The sequence below is a fragment of the Oncorhynchus kisutch genome, linkage group LG7 (genome assembly GCF_002021735.2).
Source record: "Oncorhynchus kisutch isolate 150728-3 linkage group LG7, Okis_V2, whole genome shotgun sequence".
NCBI classification, from domain to species: Eukaryota; Metazoa; Chordata; class Actinopteri; order Salmoniformes; family Salmonidae; genus Oncorhynchus; species Oncorhynchus kisutch.
In genome coordinates this window covers 377,855-396,894 of record NC_034180.2, presented here as the reverse complement: position 1 = coordinate 396,894, position 19,040 = coordinate 377,855, and the positions used below count along the sequence as shown (strand labels likewise).

The window sequence follows — 19,040 nt, the reverse complement described above, 5'->3', positions numbered from 1 at the left end:
ATCCTATACAACGTTATATTTCCGTATACCCAGAAGCCTACTATTCAGAAGGCAAGTACCGCCATAGTGACTTACCAAAGTTGGACTCTTCTCCGAGCTCCCTGCCAAACTTCTGCATGGACTCTCCCAGGACGGTCTCGGTCTGGATGTAGCCCAGACCCTTCTCCTGGCCACGCATCTTAGACATGGAGTTGATCATGGTCATCTTGGCTCTGGAGGCTGTACACGCAAACAATTCATTCATGAATCACTCAATCAATTAAATCAAATCAAACTTGCCGTAGAAGTTTACTTTTTAAACATGTGCTTGATTATGGTGTATTGTCATGTGTATAATTTAGTCAATTAAATAAAAATCTATCAAAAAGGGTTGACCAAAACACGGTGCATTTATTTTCAGCAGGGTCCATAGGGCTCAGGTCAAATGTAGTGCACTATATAGGGGATAGGGTGCCATTTGAGACCAGCCATGGCACGTGTCTCTCACCTGGGTTGGGCTGCAGATACTCAGTTGTCTTGGTCATAATGTCCATCACCGCCCTACTGGTGGTGTCCACCTTCTACAACCCACAGAGAGAGAGATATATTTTTTTAATTTAAAAAAGGAGAGCGAGATTATGACAAAGACAGAAAAGAGGGTGGGGTGAGAGGGAAGAAAGACATTAAGACAGAAAAGAGAAAGAGGGGAGAGGAGAGGGAGGAGGAGAGAGAAGCAGGAGATTGAGGCAGAAAGACAGAAGAGAGAGCTGGGGTGTAGGGGAGGAAGAGAGAAGAAGGAGAAAAGATGGAGAGAATGAGAGAAAACACAGAAGGAGGAGGAAGGCTTTGGATCCTGTAGTGTGGAGCGAGAGATAACACACCTGGACAGAACATGAAGGGGCTGTACTCTGTAGTGTGGAGGGAGAGATAACACGCCTGGACAGAACATGAAGGGGCTTTACTCTGTAGTGTGGAGGTGGAGGGAGAGATAACACGCCTGGACAGAACATGAAGGGGCTTTACTCTGTAGTGTGGAGGGAGAGATAACACGCCTGGACAGAACATGAAGGGGCTGTACTCTGTAGTGTGGAGGGAGAGATAACACACCTGGACAGAACATGAAGGGGCTGTACTCTGTAGTGTGGAGGGAGAGATAACACGCCTGGACAGAACATGAAGGGGCTTTACTCTGTAGTGTGGAGGTGGAGGGAGAGATAACACGCCTGGACAGAACATGAAGGGGCTTTACTCTGTAGTGTGGAGGGAGAGATAACACGCCTGGACAGAACATGAAGGGGCTGTACTCTGTAGTGTGGAGGGAGAGATAACACACCTGGACAGAACATGAAGGGGCTGTACTCTGTAGTGTGGAGGGAGAGATAACATGCCTGGACAGAACATGAAGGGGCTTTACTCTGTAGTGTGGAGGTGGAGGGAGAGATAACACGCCTGGACAGAACATGAAGGGGCTTTACTCTGTAGTGTGGAGGGAGAGATAACACGCCTGGACAGAACATGAAGGGGCTGTACTCTGTAGTGTGGAGGGAGAGATAACACACCTGGACAGAACATGAAGGGGCTGTACTCTGTAGTGTGGAGGGAGAGATAACACGCCTGGACAGAACATGAAGGGGCTTTACTCTGTAGTGTGGAGGGAGAGATAACACGCCAGGACAGAACATGAAGGGGCTTTACTCTGTAGTGTGGAGGTGGAGGGAGAGATAACACGCCTGGACAGAACATGAAGGGGCTTTACTCTGTAGTGTGGAGGGAGAGATAACACGCCTGGACAGAACATGAAGGGGCTTTACTCTGTAGTGTGGAGGTGGAGGGAGAGATAACACGCCTGGACAGAACATGAAGGGGCTGTACTCTGTAGTGTGGAGGTGGAGCGAGAGATAACACACCTGGACAGAACATGAAGGGGCTGTACTCTGTAGTGTGGAGGGAGAGATAACACGCCTGGACAGAACATGAAGGGGCTTTACTCTGTAGTGTGGAGGTGGAGGGAGAGATAACACGCCTGGACAGAACATGAAGGGGCTTTACTCTGTAGTGTGGAGGGAGAGATAACACGCCTGGACAGAACATGAAGGGGCTTTACTCTGTAGTGTGGAGGTGGAGGGAGAGATAACACACCTGGACAGAACATGAAGGGGCTTTACTCTGTAGTGTGGAGGTGGAGGGAGAGATAACACGCCTGGACAGAACATGAAGGGGCTGTACTCTGTAGTGTGGAGGTGGAGCGAGAGATAACACACCTGGACAGAACATGAAGGGGCTGTACTCTGTAGTGTGGAGGGAGAGATAACACGCCTGGACAGAACATGAAGGGGCTTTACTCTGTAGTGTGGAGGTGGAGGGAGAGATAACACGCCTGGACAGAACATGAAGGGGCTTTACTCTGTAGTGTGGAGGGAGAGATAACACGCCTGGACAGAACATGAAGGGGCTGTACTCTGTAGTGTGGAGGGAGAGATAACACACCTGGACAGAACATGAAGGGGCTGTACTCTGTAGTGTGGAGGGAGAGATAACACGCCTGGACAGAACATGAAGGGGCTTTACTCTGTAGTGTGGAGGGAGAGATAACACGCCTGGACAGAACATGAAGGGGCTGTACTCTGTAGTGTGGAGGGAGAGATAACACACCTGGACAGAACATGAAGGGGCTTTACTCTGTAGTGTGGAGGGAGAGATAACATGCCTGGACAGAACATGAAGGGGCTTTACTCTGTAGTGTGGAGGTGGAGGGAGAGATAACACGCCTGGACAGAACATGAAGGGGCTGTACTCTGTAGTGTGGAGGTGGAGGGAGAGATAACACGCCTGGACAGAACATGAAGGGGCTGTACTCTGTAGTGTGGAGGTGGAGCGAGAGATAACACACCTGGACAGAACATGAAGGGGCTGTACTCTGTAGTGTGGAGGGAGAGATAACACGCCTGGACAGAACATGAAGGGGCTTTACTCTGTAGTGTGGAGGTGGAGGGAGAGATAACACGCCTGGACAGAACATGAAGGGGCTTTACTCTGTAGTGTGGAGGTGGAGGGAGAGATAACACGCCTGGACAGAACATGAAGGGGCTTTACTCTGTAGTGTGGAGGTGGAGGGAGAGATAACACACCTGGACAGAACATGAAGGGGCTTTACTCTGTAGTGTGGAGGTGGAGGGAGAAATAACACGCCTGGACAGAACATGAAGGGGCTGTACTCTGTAGTGTGGAGGTGGAGCGAGAGATAACACACCTGGACAGAACATGAAGGGGCTGTACTCTGTAGTGTGGAGGGAGAGATAACACGCCTGGACAGAACATGAAGGGGCTGTACTCTGTAGTGTGGAGGGAGAGATAACACACCTGGACAGAACATGAAGGGGCTGTACTCTGTAGTGTGGAGGGAGAGATAACACGCCTGGACAGAACATGAAGGGGCTTTACTCTGTAGTGTGGAGGTGGAGGGAGAGATAACACGCCTGGACAGAACATGAAGGGGCTGTACTCTGTAGTTTGGAGGGAGAGATAACACGCCTGGACAAAACATGAAGGGGCTGTACTCTGTATGGTGGAGGGAGAGATAACACGCCTGGACAGAACATGAAGGGGCTGTACTCTGTAGTGTGGAGGGAGAGATAACACACCTGGACAGAACATGAAGGGGCTGTACTCTGTAGTGTGGAGGGAGAGATAACACGCCTGGACAGAACATGAAGGGGCTGTACTCTGTAGTGTGGAGGGAGAGATAACACGCCTGGACAGAACATGAAGGGGCTTTACTCTGTAGTGTGGAGGTGGAGCGAGAGATAACACGCCTGGACAGAACATGAAGGGGCTTTACTCTGTAGTGTGGAGGTGGAGGGAGAGATAACACGCCTGGACAGAACATGAAGGGGCTTTACTCTGTAGTGTGGAGGTGGAGGGAGAGATAACACGCCTGGACAGAACATCAAGGGGCTTTACTCTGTAGTGTGGAGGGAGAGATAACACGCCTGGACAGAACATGAAGGGGCTTTACTCTGTAGTGTGGAGGTGGAGGGAGAGATAACACGCCTGGAGAGAACATGAAGGGGCTTTACTCTGTAGTGTGGAGGTGGAGCGAGAGATAACACGCCTGGACAGAACATGAAGGGGCTTTACTCTGTAGTGTGGAGGTGGAGCGAGAGATAACACGCCTGGACAGAACATGAAGGGGCTGTACTCTGTAGTGTGGAGGTGGAGCGAGAGATAACACGCCTGGACAGAACATGAAGGGGCTTTACTCTGTAGTGTGGAGGTGGAGCGAGAGATAACACGCCTGGACAGAACATGAAGGGGCTTTACTCTGTAGTGTGGAGGTGGAGCGAGAGATAACACGCCTGGACAGAACATGAAGGGGCTGTACTCTGTAGTGTGGAGGTGGAGCGAGAGATAACACACCTGGACAGAACATGAAGGGGCTGTACTCTGTAGTGTGGAGGGAGAGATAACACGCCTGGACAGAACATGAAGGGGCTGTACTCTGTAGTGTGGAGGTGGAGGGAGAGATAACACTCCTGGACAGAACATGAAGGGGCTTTACTCTGTAGTGTGGAGGTGGAGGGAGAGATAACACGCCTGGACAGAACATGAAGGGGCTTTACTCTGTAGTGTGGAGGTGGAGGGAGAGATAACACACCTGGACAGAACATGAAGGGGCTTTACTCTGTAGTGTGGAGGTGGAGGGAGAAATAACACGCCTGGACAGAACATGAAGGGGCTGTACTCTGTAGTGTGGAGGTGGAGCGAGAGATAACACACCTGGACAGAACATGAAGGGGCTGTACTCTGTAGTGTGGAGGGAGAGATAACACGCCTGGACAGAACATGAAGGGGCTGTACTCTGTAGTGTGGAGGGAGAGATAACACACCTGGACAGAACATGAAGGGGCTGTACTCTGTAGTGTGGAGGGAGAGATAACACGCCTGGACAGAACATGAAGGGGCTTTACTCTGTAGTGTGGAGGTGGAGGGAGAGATAACACGCCTGGACAGAACATGAAGGGGCTTTACTCTGTAGTGTGGAGGGAGAGATAACACGCCTGGACAGAACATGAAAGGGCTGTACTCTGTAGTGTGGAGGGAGAGATAACACACCTGGACAGAACATGAAGGGGCTGTACTCTGTAGTGTGGAGGGAGAGATAACACGCCTGGACAGAACATGAAGGGGCTTTACTCTGTAGTGTGGAGGGAGAGATAACACGCCTGGACAGAACATGAAGGGGCTGTACTCTGTAGTGTGGAGGGAGAGATAACACACCTGGACAGAACATGAAGGGGCTTTACTCTGTAGTGTGGAGGGAGAGATAACACGCCTGGACAGAACATGAAGGGGCTTTACTCTGTAGTGTGGAGGTGGAGGGAGAGATAACACGCCTGGACAGAACATGAAGGGGCTGTACTCTGTAGTGTGGAGGTGGAGGGAGAGATAACACGCCTGGACAGAACATGAAGGGGCTTTACTCTGTAGTGTGGAGGTGGAGGGAGAGATAACACGCCTGGACAGAACATGAAGGGGCTGTACTCTGTAGTGTGGAGGTGGAGGGAGAGATAACACGCCTGGACAGAACATGAAGGGGCTGTACTCTGTAGTTTGGAGGGAGAGATAACACGCCTGGACAAAACATGAAGGGGCTGTACTCTGTATGGTGGAGGGAGAGATAACACGCCTGGACAGAACATGAAGGGGCTGTACTCTGTAGTGTGGAGGGAGAGATAACACACCTGGACAGAACATGAAGGGGCTGTACTCTGTAGTGTGGAGGGAGAGATAACACGCCTGGACAGAACATGAAGGGGCTGTACTCTGTAGTGTGGAGGGAGAGATAACACGCCTGGACAGAACATGAAGGGGCTTTACTCTGTAGTGTGGAGGTGGAGCGAGAGATAACACGCCTGGACAGAACATGAAGGGGCTTTACTCTGTAGTGTGGAGGTGGAGGGAGAGATAACACGCCTGGACAGAACATGAAGGGGCTTTACTCTGTAGTGTGGAGGTGGAGGGAGAGATAACACGCCTGGACAGAACATCAAGGGGCTTTACTCTGTAGTGTGGAGGGAGAGATAACACGCCTGGACAGAACATGAAGGGGCTTTACTCTGTAGTGTGGAGGTGGAGGGAGAGATAACACGCCTGGAGAGAACATGAAGGGGCTTTACTCTGTAGTGTGGAGGTGGAGCGAGAGATAACACGCCTGGACAGAACATGAAGGGGCTTTACTCTGTAGTGTGGAGGTGGAGCGAGAGATAACACGCCTGGACAGAACATGAAGGGGCTGTACTCTGTAGTGTGGAGGTGGAGCGAGAGATAACACGCCTGGACAGAACATGAAGGGGCTTTACTCTGTAGTGTGGAGGTGGAGCGAGAGATAACACGCCTGGACAGAACATGAAGGGGCTTTACTCTGTAGTGTGGAGGTGGAGCGAGAGATAACACGCCTGGACAGAACATGAAGGGGCTGTACTCTGTAGTGTGGAGGTGGAGCGAGAGATAACACACCTGGACAGAACATGAAGGGGCTGTACTCTGTAGTGTGGAGGGAGAGATAACACGCCTGGACAGAACATGAAGGGGCTGTACTCTGTAGTGTGGAGGGAGAGATAACACACCTGGACAGAACATGAAGGGGCTGTACTCTGTAGTGTGGAGGGAGAGATAACACGCCTGGACAGAACATGAAGGGGCTTTACTCTGTAGTGTGGAGGTGGAGGGAGAGATAACACGCCTGGACAGAACATGAAGGGGCTTTACTCTGTAGTGTGGAGGGAGAGATAACACGCCTGGACAGAACATGAAAGGGCTGTACTCTGTAGTGTGGAGGGAGAGATAACACACCTGGACAGAACATGAAGGGGCTGTACTCTGTAGTGTGGAGGGAGAGATAACACGCCTGGACAGAACACGAAGGGGCTTTACTCTGTAGTGTGGAGGGAGAGATAACACGCCTGGACAGAACATGAAGGGGCTGTACTCTGTAGTGTGGAGGGAGAGATAACACACCTGGACAGAACATGAAGGGGCTTTACTCTGTAGTGTGGAGGGAGAGATAACACGCCTGGACAGAACATGAAGGGGCTTTACTCTGTAGTGTGGAGGTGGAGGGAGAGATAACACGCCTGGACAGAACATGAAGGGGCTGTACTCTGTAGTGTGGAGGTGGAGGGAGAGATAACACACCTGGACAGAACATGAAGGGGCTTTACTCTGTAGTGTGGAGGTGGAGGGAGAGATAACACGCCTGGACAGAACATGAAGGGGCTGTACTCTGTAGTGTGGAGGTGGAGGGAGAGATAACACGCCTGGACAGAACATGAAGGGGCTGTACTCTGTAGTTTGGAGGGAGAGATAACACGCCTGGACAAAACATGAAGGGGCTGTACTCTGTATGGTGGAGGGAGAGATAACACGCCTGGACAGAACATGAAGGGGCTGTACTCTGTAGTGTGGAGGGAGAGATAACACACCTGGACAGAACATGAAGGGGCTGTACTCTGTAGTGTGGAGGGAGAGATAACACGCCTGGACAGAACATGAAGGGGCTGTACTCTGTAGTGTGGAGGGAGAGATAACACGCCTGGACAGAACATGAAGGGGCTTTACTCTGTAGTGTGGAGGTGGAGGGAGAGATAACACGCCTGGACAGAACATGAAGGGGCTTTACTCTGTAGTGTGGAGGTGGAGGGAGAGATAACACGCCTGGACAGAACATGAAGGGGCTTTACTCTGTAGTGTGGAGGTGGAGGGAGAGATAACACGCCTGGACAGAACATCAAGGGGCTTTACTCTGTAGTGTGGAGGGAGAGATAACACGCCTGGACAGAACATGAAGGGGCTTTACTCTGTAGTGTGGAGGTGGAGGGAGAGATAACACGCCTGGACAGAACATGAAGGGGCTTTACTCTGTAGTGTGGAGGTGGAGCGAGAGATAACACGCCTGGACAGAACATGAAGGGGCTGTACTCTGTAGTGTGGAGGTGGAGCGAGAGATAACACGCCTGGACAGAACATGAAGGGGCTTTACTCTGTAGTGTGGAGGTGGAGCGAGAGATAACACGCCTGGACAGAACATGAAGGGGCTTTACTCTGTAGTGTGGAGGTGGAGTGAGAGATAACACGCCTGGACAGAACATGAAGGGGCTGTACTCTGTAGTGTGGAGGGAGAGATAACACACCTGGACAGAACATGAAGGGGCTGTACTCTGTAGTGTGGAGGGAGAGATAACACGCCTGGACAGAACATGAAGGGGCTGTACTCTGTAGTGTGGAGGGAGAGATAACACGCCTGGACAGAACATGAAGGGGCTTTACTCTGTAGTGTGGAGGTGGAGGGAGAGATAACACGCCTGGACAGAACATGAAGGGGCTTTACTCTGTAGTGTGGAGGTGGAGGGAGAGATAACACGCCTGGACAGAACATGAAGGGGCTTTACTCTGTAGTGTGGAGGTGGAGGGAGAGATAACACGCCTGGACAGAACATCAAGGGGCTTTACTCTGTAGTGTGGAGGGAGAGATAACACGCCTGGACAGAACATGAAGGGGCTTTACTCTGTAGTGTGGAGGTGGAGGGAGAGATAACACGCCTGGACAGAACATGAAGGGGCTTTACTCTGTAGTGTGGAGGTGGAGCGAGAGATAACACGCCTGGACAGAACATGAAGGGGCTGTACTCTGTAGTGTGGAGGTGGAGCGAGAGATAACACGCCTGGACAGAACATGAAGGGGCTTTACTCTGTAGTGTGGAGGTGGAGCGAGAGATAACACGCCTGGACAGAACATGAAGGGGCTTTACTCTGTAGTGTGGAGGTGGAGTGAGAGATAACACGCCTGGACAGAACATGAAGGGGCTGTACTCTGTAGTGTGGAGGTGGAGCGAGAGATAACACGCCTGGACAGAACATCAAGGGGCTTTACTCTGTAGTGTGGAGGTGGAGCGAGAGATAACACGCCTGGACAGAACATGAAGGGGCTGTACTCTGTAGTGTGGAGGTGGAGCGAGAGATAACACGCCTGGACAGAACATGAAGGGGCTTTACTCTGTAGTGAGGAAGTGGAGCGAGAGATAACACGCCTGGACAGATCATGAAGGGGCTTTACTCTGTAGTGTGGAGTGAGAGATAACACGCCTGGACAGAACATGAAGGGGCTTTACTCTGTAGTGTGGAGGGAGAGATAACACGCCTGGACAGAACATGAAGGGGCTGTACTCTGTAGTGTGGAGTGAGAGATAACACGCCTGGACAGAACATGAAGGGGCTGTACTCTGTAGTGTGGAGTGAGAGATAACACGCCTGGACAGAACATGAAGGGGCTGTACTCTGTAGTGTGGAGTGAGAGATAACACGCCTGGACAGAACATGAAGGGGCTTTACTCTGTAGTGTGGAGGGAGAGACTACATGCCTGGACAGAACATGAAGGGGCTGTACTCTGTAGTGTGGAGGTGGAGTGAGAGATAACACGCCTGGACAGAACATGAAGGGGCTGTACTCTGTAGTGTGGAGGGAGAGATAACACGCCTGGACAGAACATGAAGGGGCTGTACTCTGTAGTGTGGAGGGAGAGATAACACACCTGGACAGAACATGAAGGGGCTTTACTCTGTAGTGTGGAGGGAGAGATAACACACCTGGACAGAACATGAAGGGGCTGTACTCTGTAGTGTGGAGGGAGAGATAACACGCCTGGACAGAACATGAAGGGGCTTTACTCTGTAGTGTGGAGGGAGAGATAACACGCCTGGACAGAACATGAAGGGGCTGTACTCTGTAGTGTGGAGGGAGAGATAACACACCTGGACAGAACATGAAGGGGCTTTACTCTGTAGTGTGGAGGGAGAGATAACACGCCTGGACAGAACATGAAGGGGCTTTACTCTGTAGTGTGGAGGTGGAGGGAGAGATAACACGCCTGGACAGAACATGAAGGGGCTGTACTCTGTAGTGTGGAGGTGGAGGGAGAGATAACACGCCTGGACAGAACATGAAGGGGCTTTACTCTGTAGTGTGGAGGTGGAGGGAGAGATAACACGCCTGGACAGAACATGAAGGGGCTGTACTCTGTAGTGTGGAGGTGGAGGGAGAGATAACACGCCTGGACAGAACATGAAGGGGCTGTACTCTGTAGTGTGGAGGTGGAGGGAGAGATAACACGCCTGGACAGAACATGAAGGGGCTGTACTCTGTAGTTTGGAGGGAGAGATAACACGCCTGGACAAAACATGAAGGGGCTGTACTCTGTATGGTGGAGGGAGAGATAACACGCCTGGACAGAACATGAAGGGGCTGTACTCTGTAGTGTGGAGGGAGAGATAACACACCTGGACAGAACATGAAGGGGCTGTACTCTGTAGTGTGGAGGGAGAGATAACACGCCTGGACAGAACATGAAGGGGCTTTACTCTGTAGTGTGGAGGTGGAGCGAGAGATAACACGCCTGGACAGAACATGAAGGGGCTTTACTCTGTAGTGTGGAGGTGGAGGGAGAGATAACACGCCTGTACAGAACATGAAGGGGCTTTACTCTGTAGTGTGGAGGTGGAGGGAGAGATAACACGCCTGGACAGAACATCAAGGGGCTTTACTCTGTAGTGTGGAGGGAGAGATAACACGCCTGGACAGAACATGAAGGGGCTTTACTCTGTAGTGTGGAGGGAGAGATAACACGCCTGGACAGAACATGAAGGGGCTTTACTCTGTAGTGTGGAGGTGGAGCGAGAGATAACACGCCTGGACAGAACATGAAGGGGCTGTACTCTGTAGTGTGGAGGTGGAGCGAGAGATAACACGCCTGGACAGAACATGAAGGGGCTTTACTCTGTAGTGTGGAGGTGGAGCGAGAGATAACACGCCTGGACAGAACATGAAGGGGCTTTACTCTGTAGTGTGGAGGTGGAGCGAGAGATAACACGCCTGGACAGAACATGAAGGGGCTGTACTCTGTAGTGTGGAGGTGGAGCGAGAGATAACACGCCTGGACAGAACATGAAGGGGCTTTACTCTGTAGTGTGGAGTGAGAGATAACACGCCTGGACAGAACATGAAGGGGCTTTACTCTGTAGTGTGGAGGGAGAGACTACATGCCTGGACAGAACATGAAGGGGCTGTACTCTGTAGTGTGGAGGTGGAGTGAGAGATAACACGCCTGGACAGAACATGAAGGGGCTGTACTCTGTAGTGTGGAGGGAGAGATAACACGCCTGGACAGAACATGAAGGGGCTGTACTCTGTAGTGTGGAGGGAGAGATAACACACCTGGACAGAACATGAAGGGGCTTTACTCTGTAGTGTGGAGGGAGAGATAACACACCTGGACAGAACATGAAGGGGCTGTACTCTGTAGTGTGGAGGGAGAGATAACACGCCTGGACAGAACATGAAGGGGCTTTACTCTGTAGTGTGGAGGGAGAGATAACACGCCTGGACAGAACATGAAGGGGCTGTACTCTGTAGTGTGGAGGGAGAGATAACACACCTGGACAGAACATGAAGGGGCTTTACTCTGTAGTGTGGAGGGAGAGATAACACGCCTGGACAGAACATGAAGGGGCTTTACTCTGTAGTGTGGAGGTGGAGGGAGAGATAACACGCCTGGACAGAACATGAAGGGGCTGTACTCTGTAGTGTGGAGGTGGAGGGAGAGATAACACGCCTGGACAGAACATGAAGGGGCTTTACTCTGTAGTGTGGAGGTGGAGGGAGAGATAACACGCCTGGACAGAACATGAAGGGGCTGTACTCTGTAGTGTGGAGGTGGAGGGAGAGATAACACGCCTGGACAGAACATGAAGGGGCTGTACTCTGTAGTGTGGAGGTGGAGGGAGAGATAACACGCCTGGACAGAACATGAAGGGGCTGTACTCTGTAGTTTGGAGGGAGAGATAACACGCCTGGACAAAACATGAAGGGGCTGTACTCTGTATGGTGGAGGGAGAGATAACACGCCTGGACAGAACATGAAGGGGCTGTACTCTGTAGTGTGGAGGGAGAGATAACACACCTGGACAGAACATGAAGGGGCTGTACTCTGTAGTGTGGAGGGAGAGATAACACGCCTGGACAGAACATGAAGGGGCTTTACTCTGTAGTGTGGAGGTGGAGCGAGAGATAACACGCCTGGACAGAACATGAAGGGGCTTTACTCTGTAGTGTGGAGGTGGAGGGAGAGATAACACGCCTGTACAGAACATGAAGGGGCTTTACTCTGTAGTGTGGAGGTGGAGGGAGAGATAACACGCCTGGACAGAACATCAAGGGGCTTTACTCTGTAGTGTGGAGGGAGAGATAACACGCCTGGACAGAACATGAAGGGGCTTTACTCTGTAGTGTGGAGGTGGAGGGAGAGATAACACGCCTGGACAGAACATGAAGGGGCTTTACTCTGTAGTGTGGAGGTGGAGCGAGAGATAACACGCCTGGACAGAACATGAAGGGGCTTTACTCTGTAGTGTGGAGGTGGAGCGAGAGATAACACGCCTGGACAGAACATGAAGGGGCTGTACTCTGTAGTGTGGAGGTGGAGCGAGAGATAACACGCCTGGACAGAACATGAAGGGGCTGTACTCTGTAGTGTGGAGGTGGAGCGAGAGATAACACGCCTGGACAGAACATGAAGGGGCTTTACTCTGTAGTGTGGAGGTGGAGCGAGAGATAACACGCCTGGACAGAACATGAAGGGGCTTTACTCTGTAGTGTGGAGGTGGAGCGAGAGATAACACGCCTGGACAGAACATGAAGGGGCTGTACTCTGTAGTGTGGAGTGAGAGATAACACGCCTGGACAGAACATGAAGGGGCTTTACTCTGTAGTGTGGAGGGAGAGATAACACGCCTGGACAGAACATGAAGGGGCTGTACTCTGTAGTGTGGAGGTGGAGCGAGAGATAACACGCCTGGACAGAACATGAAGGGGCTTTACTCTGTAGTGTGGAGGTGGAGCGAGAGATAACACGCCTGGACAGAACATGAAGGGGCTTTACTCTGTAGTGTGGAGTGAGAGATAACACGCCTGGACAGAACATGAAGGGGCTTTACTCTGTAGTGTGGAGGGAGAGATAACACGCCTGGACAGAACATGAAGGGGCTTTACTCTGTAGTGTGGAGGTGGAGCGAGAGATAACACGCCTGGACAGAACATGAAGGGGCTTTACTCTGTAGTGTGGAGGTGGAGCGAGAGATAACACGCCTGGACAGAACATGAAGGGGCTTTACTCTGTAGTGTGGAGGTGGAGCGAGAGATAACACGCCTGGACAGAACATGAAGGGGCTTTACTCTGTAGTGTGGAGGGAGAGACTACATGCCTGGACAGAACATGAAGGGGCTGTACTCTGTAGTGTGGAGGTGGAGCGAGAGATAACAGGCCTGGACAGAACATGAAGGGGCTTTACTCTGTAGTGTGGAGTGAGAGATAACACGCCTGGACAGAACATGAAGGGGCTTTACTCTGTAGTGTGGAGGGAGAGATAACACGCCTGGACAGAACATGAAGGGGCTGTACTCTGTAGTGTGGAGTGAGAGATAACACGCCTGGACAGAACATGAAGGGGCTGTACTCTGTAGTGTGGAGTGAGAGATAACACGCCTGGACAGAACATGAAGGGGCTGTACTCTGTAGTGTGGAGTGAGAGATAACACGCCTGGACAGAACATGAAGGGGCTTTACTCTGTAGTGTGGAGGTGGAGCGAGAGATAACACGCCTGGACAGAACATGAAGGGGCTTTACTCTGTAGTGTGGAGGTGGAGCGAGAGATAACACGCCTGGACAGAACATGAAGGGGCTTTACTCTGTAGTGTGGAGGGAGAGACTACATGCCTGGACAGAACATGAAGGGGCTGTACTCTGTAGTGTGGAGGTGGAGTGAGAGATAACACGCCTGGACAGAACATGAAGGGGCTGTACTCTGTAGTGTGGAGGTGGAGGTGGAGGGAGAGACTACATGCCTGGACAGAACATGAAGGGGCTGTACTCTGTAGTGTGGAGTGAGAGATAACACACCTGGACAGAACATGAAGGGGCTTTACTCTGTAGTGTTGAGGTGGAGGGAGAGACTACATGCCTGGACAGAACATGAAGGGGCTTTACTCTGTAGTGTGGAGGGAGAGACAACATGCCTGGACAGAACATGAAGGGGCTTTACTCTGTAGTGTGGAGGTGGAGGGAGAGACTACATGCCTGGACAGAACATGAAGGGGCTTTACTCTGTAGTGTGGAGCGAGAGATAACACGCCTGGACAGAACATGAAGGGGCTTTACTCTGTAGTGTGGAGGTGGAGGGAGAGACTACATGCCTGGAAAGAACATGAAGGGGCTGTACTCTGTAGTGTGGAGGTGGAGGGAGAGACTACATGCCTGGACAGAACATGAAGGGGCTGTACTCTGTAGTGTGGAGGTGGAGGGAGAGACTACATGCCTGGACAGAACATGAAGGGGCTTTACTCTGTAGTGTGGAGGTGGAGCGAGAGACAACATGCTTGGACAGAACATGAAGGGACTTTACTCTGATGTGGAGGGAGAGACAACATGCCTGGACAGAACATGAAGGGGCTTTACTCTGTAGTGTGAAGGGAGAGACAACATGCCTGGACAGAACATGAAGGGACTGTACTCTGTAGTGTGGAGGTGGAGGGAGAGACAACATGCCTGGACAGAACATGAAGGGACTGTACTCTGTAGTGTGGAGGTGGAGGGAGAGACAACATGCCTGGACAGAACATGAAGGGACTGTACTCTGCAGTGTGGAGGGAGAGACAACATGCCTGGACAGAACATGAAGGGACTGTACTCTGTGGTGTGGAGGTGGAGGTGGAGGGAGAGACAACATGCCTGGACAGAACATGAAGGGACTGTACTCTGTAGTGTGGAGGTGGAGGTGGAGGGAGAGACAACATGCCTGGACAGAACATGAAGGGGCTGTACTCTGTAGTGTGGAGGTAGAGACAACATGCCTGGACAGAACATGAAGGGACTGTACTCTGTAGTGTGGAGGTGGAGGGAGAGACAACATGCCTGGACAGAACATGAAGGGACTGTACTCTGTAGTGTGGAGGTGGAGGGAGAGACTACATGCCTGGACAGAACATGAAGGGACTGTACTCTGTAGTGTGGAGGGAGAGACAACATGCCTGGACAGAACATGAAGGGGCTGTACTCTGTAGTGTGGAGGTGGAGGGAGAGACAACATGCCTGGACAGAACATGAAGGGGCTGTACTCTGTAGTGTGGAGGTGGAGGGAGAGACAACATGCCTGGACAGAACATGAAGGGACTGTACTCTGTAGTGTGGAGGTGGAGGGAGAGACTACATGCCTGGACAGAACATGAAGGGGCTGTACTCTGTAGTGTGGAGGTGGAGCGAGAGATAACACGCCTGGACAGAACATGAAGGGGCTGTACTCTGTAGTGTGGAGGTGGAGCGAGAGATAACACGCCTGGACAGAACATGAAGGGGCTTTACTCTGTAGTGTGGAGGTGGAGGGAGAGACTACATGCCTGGACAGAACATGAAGGGGATTTACTCTGTAGTGTGGAGGGAGAGACAACATGCCTGGACAGAACATGAAGGGGCTTTACTCTGTAGTGTGAAGGGAGAGACTACATGCCTGGGCAGAACATGAAGGGACTGTACTCTGTAGTGTGGAGGTGGAGGTGGAGGGAGAGACAACATGCCTGGACAGAACATGAAGGGGCTGTACTCTGTAGTGTGGAGGTGGAGGGAGAGACAACATGCCTGGACAGAACATGAAGGGACTGTACTCTGTAGTGTGGAGGTGGAGGGAGAGACTACATGCCTGGACAGAACATGAAGGGACTGTACTCTGTAGTGTGGAGGTGGAGGGAGAGACTACATGCCTGGACAGAACATGAAGGGGCTGTACTCTGTAGTGTGGAGGTGGAGCGAGAGATAACACGCCTGGACAGAACATGAAGGGGCTTTACTCTGTAGTGTGGAGGTGGAGGGAGAGACTACATGCCTGGACAGAACATGAAGGGGCTTTACTCTGTAGTGTGGAGGGAGAGACAACATGCCTGGGCAGAACATGAAGGGACTGTACTCTGTAGTGTGGAGGTGGAGGGAGAGACAACATGCCTGGACAGAACATGAAGGGACTGTACTCTGTAGTGTGGAGGTGGAGGGAGAGACAACATGCCTGGACAGAACATGAAGGGACTGTACTCTGTAGTGTGGAGGTGGAGGGAGAGACTACATGCCTGGACAGAACATGAAGGGACTGTACTCTGTAGTGTAGAGGTGGAGCGAGAGATAACACGCCTGGACAGAACATGAAGGGGCTTTACTCTGTAGTGTGGAGGTGGAGGGAGAGACAACATGCCTGGACAGAACATGAAGGGACTGTACTCTGTAGTGTGAAGGGAGAGACAACATGCCTGGACAGAACATGAAGGGACTGTACTCTGTGGTGTGGAGGTGGAGGGAGAGACTACACACAAAGCTGACAGCTGGTGACCATTGCTTTTGTGTTCCCACTTGATGCTGGTCAGATATGCCAGCTCTCTGCCTTCTTCAACACAGACCTCACACTACTATTCGCCAGAGCCCTATATTTAAAAACATGGCTCTGCTATACACTCCTCAGCCTCCCCAGCTGTCTAGAATAAGACACTACACTACAGAATGATGGTTTTGGCTTGGTCTCTCCCCAATCACAACGCACGCACACTTAATTTTCCCACTTTCTAGAAGCAATTTCATAAGAATTTTTCCAAGGCATTTAAATTGAGATAAATGTCTCTCTTTTATTGAAAAAAAGTAAATGTGCAGTGCACCGCACAATGTAATACAATAGGACTATGGGGATAACCCCTTGGAGTGAATAGAAAATGGAGTGGTGAGGATATAGTTTCTAACACAAATGAACAAGACTTGGAAGAATGGGCTCATTCATCACAACATTGTAATATTGAAGAAGAAAGAGAGGATTCTCAGAGAAATAAAAAGAGGATTCTCAGAGAAATAGAGAGGATTCTTAGAGAAATAGAGAGGATTCTTAGAGAAATAGAGAGAGGATTCTTAGAGAAATAGAGAGGATTCTTAGAGAAATAGAGAGGATTCTTAGAGAAATTGAGAGGATTCTTAGAGAAATAGAGAGGATTCTTAGAGAAATAGAGAGGGGATTCTTAGAGAAATAGAGAGGATTCTTAGAGAAATAGAGAGGATTCTTAGAGAAATAGAGAGGATTCTTAGAGAAATAGAGAGGATTCTTAGAGAAATAGAGAGGGGATTCTTAGAGAAATAGAGAGGGGATTCTTAGAGAAATAGAGAGGGGATTCTTAGAGAAATAGAGAGGATTCTTAGAGAAATAGAGAGGATTCTTAGAAAAATTGAGAGGATTCTTAGAGAAATAGAGAGGATTCTTAGAGAAATAGAGAGGGGATTCTTAGAGAAATAGAGGGGATTCTTAGAGAAATAGAGAGGATTCTTAGAGAAATAGAGGGGATTCTTAGAGAAATAGAGAGGATTCTTAGAGAAATAGAAAGGATTCTTAGAGAAATAGAGAGGATTCTTAGAGAAATAGAGGGGATTCTTAGAGAAATAGAGAGGATTCTTAGAGAAATAGAGAGGATTCTTAGAGAAATAGAGAGGATTCTTAGAGAAATAGAAAGGATTCTTAGAGAAATAGAAAGGATTCTTAGAGAAATAGAGAGGATTCTTAGAGAAATAGAAAGGATTCTTAGAGAAATAGAGAGGATTCTTAGAGAAATAGAGAGGATTCTTAGAGAAATAGAGAGGATTCTTAGAGAAATAGAGAGGATTCTTAGAGAAATAGAGAGGATTCTTAGAGAAATAGAAAGGATTCTTAGAGAAATAGAAAGGATTCTTAGAGAAATAGAAAGGATTCTTAGAGAAATAGAGAGGATTCTTAGAGAAATAGAGAGGATTCTTAGAGAAATAGAGAGGATTCTTAGAGAAATAGAAAGAAAGGATTTAGAGAAATAGAAAGATGATTTTTAGAGAAATAGAGAGAGGATTCTTAGAGAAATAGAAAGAGAGAATTCTTGCCTTCTCCATTTCAGTGAAGTCATCATCATGTTTAGTCCCCTCTGCTCCCCCAACCTTCTCACTCACCCTCTGCAAGAAGACACAAAAACATGTCAAGGTTAATATCATTTAAAAGCTTTCTGCACCTCAAAAAAGACGATAGGTGAATGTAACAAAAGTGGAATCAAATGTCAAAGATACCAAAACCAGAATATACGGCAAATTCATTTGTATTTCAGTCAATATAGCTTCCACGTTGGACACTGAAATGGAAAACTCCCCAGGATGTACAATTCAATTCACAACTAATTTAATTATTCATCAAGTCTTACTATTCAAGTGCTGGACAAAAGCACATTCATTTCATTTTCAGCTACCTTTGTAATCAGCCAGTCCTCAAAACATGCAGTGAATAAATTCCAGACATTGAACTATTTGAACAGAAATCGTTCTCCTAGCTACAGTTATTTACCCTCCTGGTTATCCCCCTCCTGTTGTTTTGTGTTGCGTCTATATGAGCCAGTGTCTTGCATGTTGTTGCTGTCTCATGTCTGCTCTGTCATCAGTGTACACTAACACTAAGGTTGTGACCCCTGTTCATATTCTAATTAAGATGACACCACGAAGAGAGACATATCAGATTAACCTTGTCAGTTTACAGTTCCACACACACACACACACACACACACACACACACACACACACACACACACACACACACACACACACACACCAAAAATACTTGTTAGAGGAGCTGTCTTATTCAAGGCTTTGTGATATAAAGTCAGTCACCACAACCACAGCCTGTGACGTAACCTGGTGCCCAGGAGGCCTACAATCTGACACATCCAGGCCAGACGAGCAGCTCACAGAGGGCAGGATGAGAGATGAGAGGGAATTAAGGAGAAGTCAATTTTGTGACTGAAGGATCAATTGCTGTGAGCAAGCTTGTTTAGGGAGAGTGGGAATTTGCAGTGCTCCTACGAGACTGTATCATACCAGATGGAAAATGACTAACAAGATAGAAAGATTACTAGAGAGAGACGGTGATA

General features: G+C 49.8%; 1 protein-coding gene across 9 annotated transcripts in view; it reads right to left on the bottom strand.

The window, feature by feature from the left end:
- Positions 1 to 19,040, bottom strand: part of LOC109894015 (endophilin-A1) — a 72,282-nt gene that overhangs the window by 16,703 nt on the left and 36,539 nt on the right. For all 9 annotated transcript variants that reach the window (XR_004210539.1, XR_004210538.1, XM_031828257.1 and 6 more), the window contains exons 2-4: positions 18,010 to 18,078; positions 488 to 560; positions 76 to 219 (exon numbers count right to left, since the gene is read on the bottom strand). Coding sequence is in view for 7 of the 9 variants with exons in the window: in XM_031828257.1 (XP_031684117.1) it covers positions 76 to 219; positions 488 to 560; positions 18,010 to 18,078 (286 nt within the window). In the remaining 2 variants the exon portion in view is untranslated. The remainder of the gene's footprint in view (positions 1 to 75; positions 220 to 487; positions 561 to 18,009; positions 18,079 to 19,040) is intronic.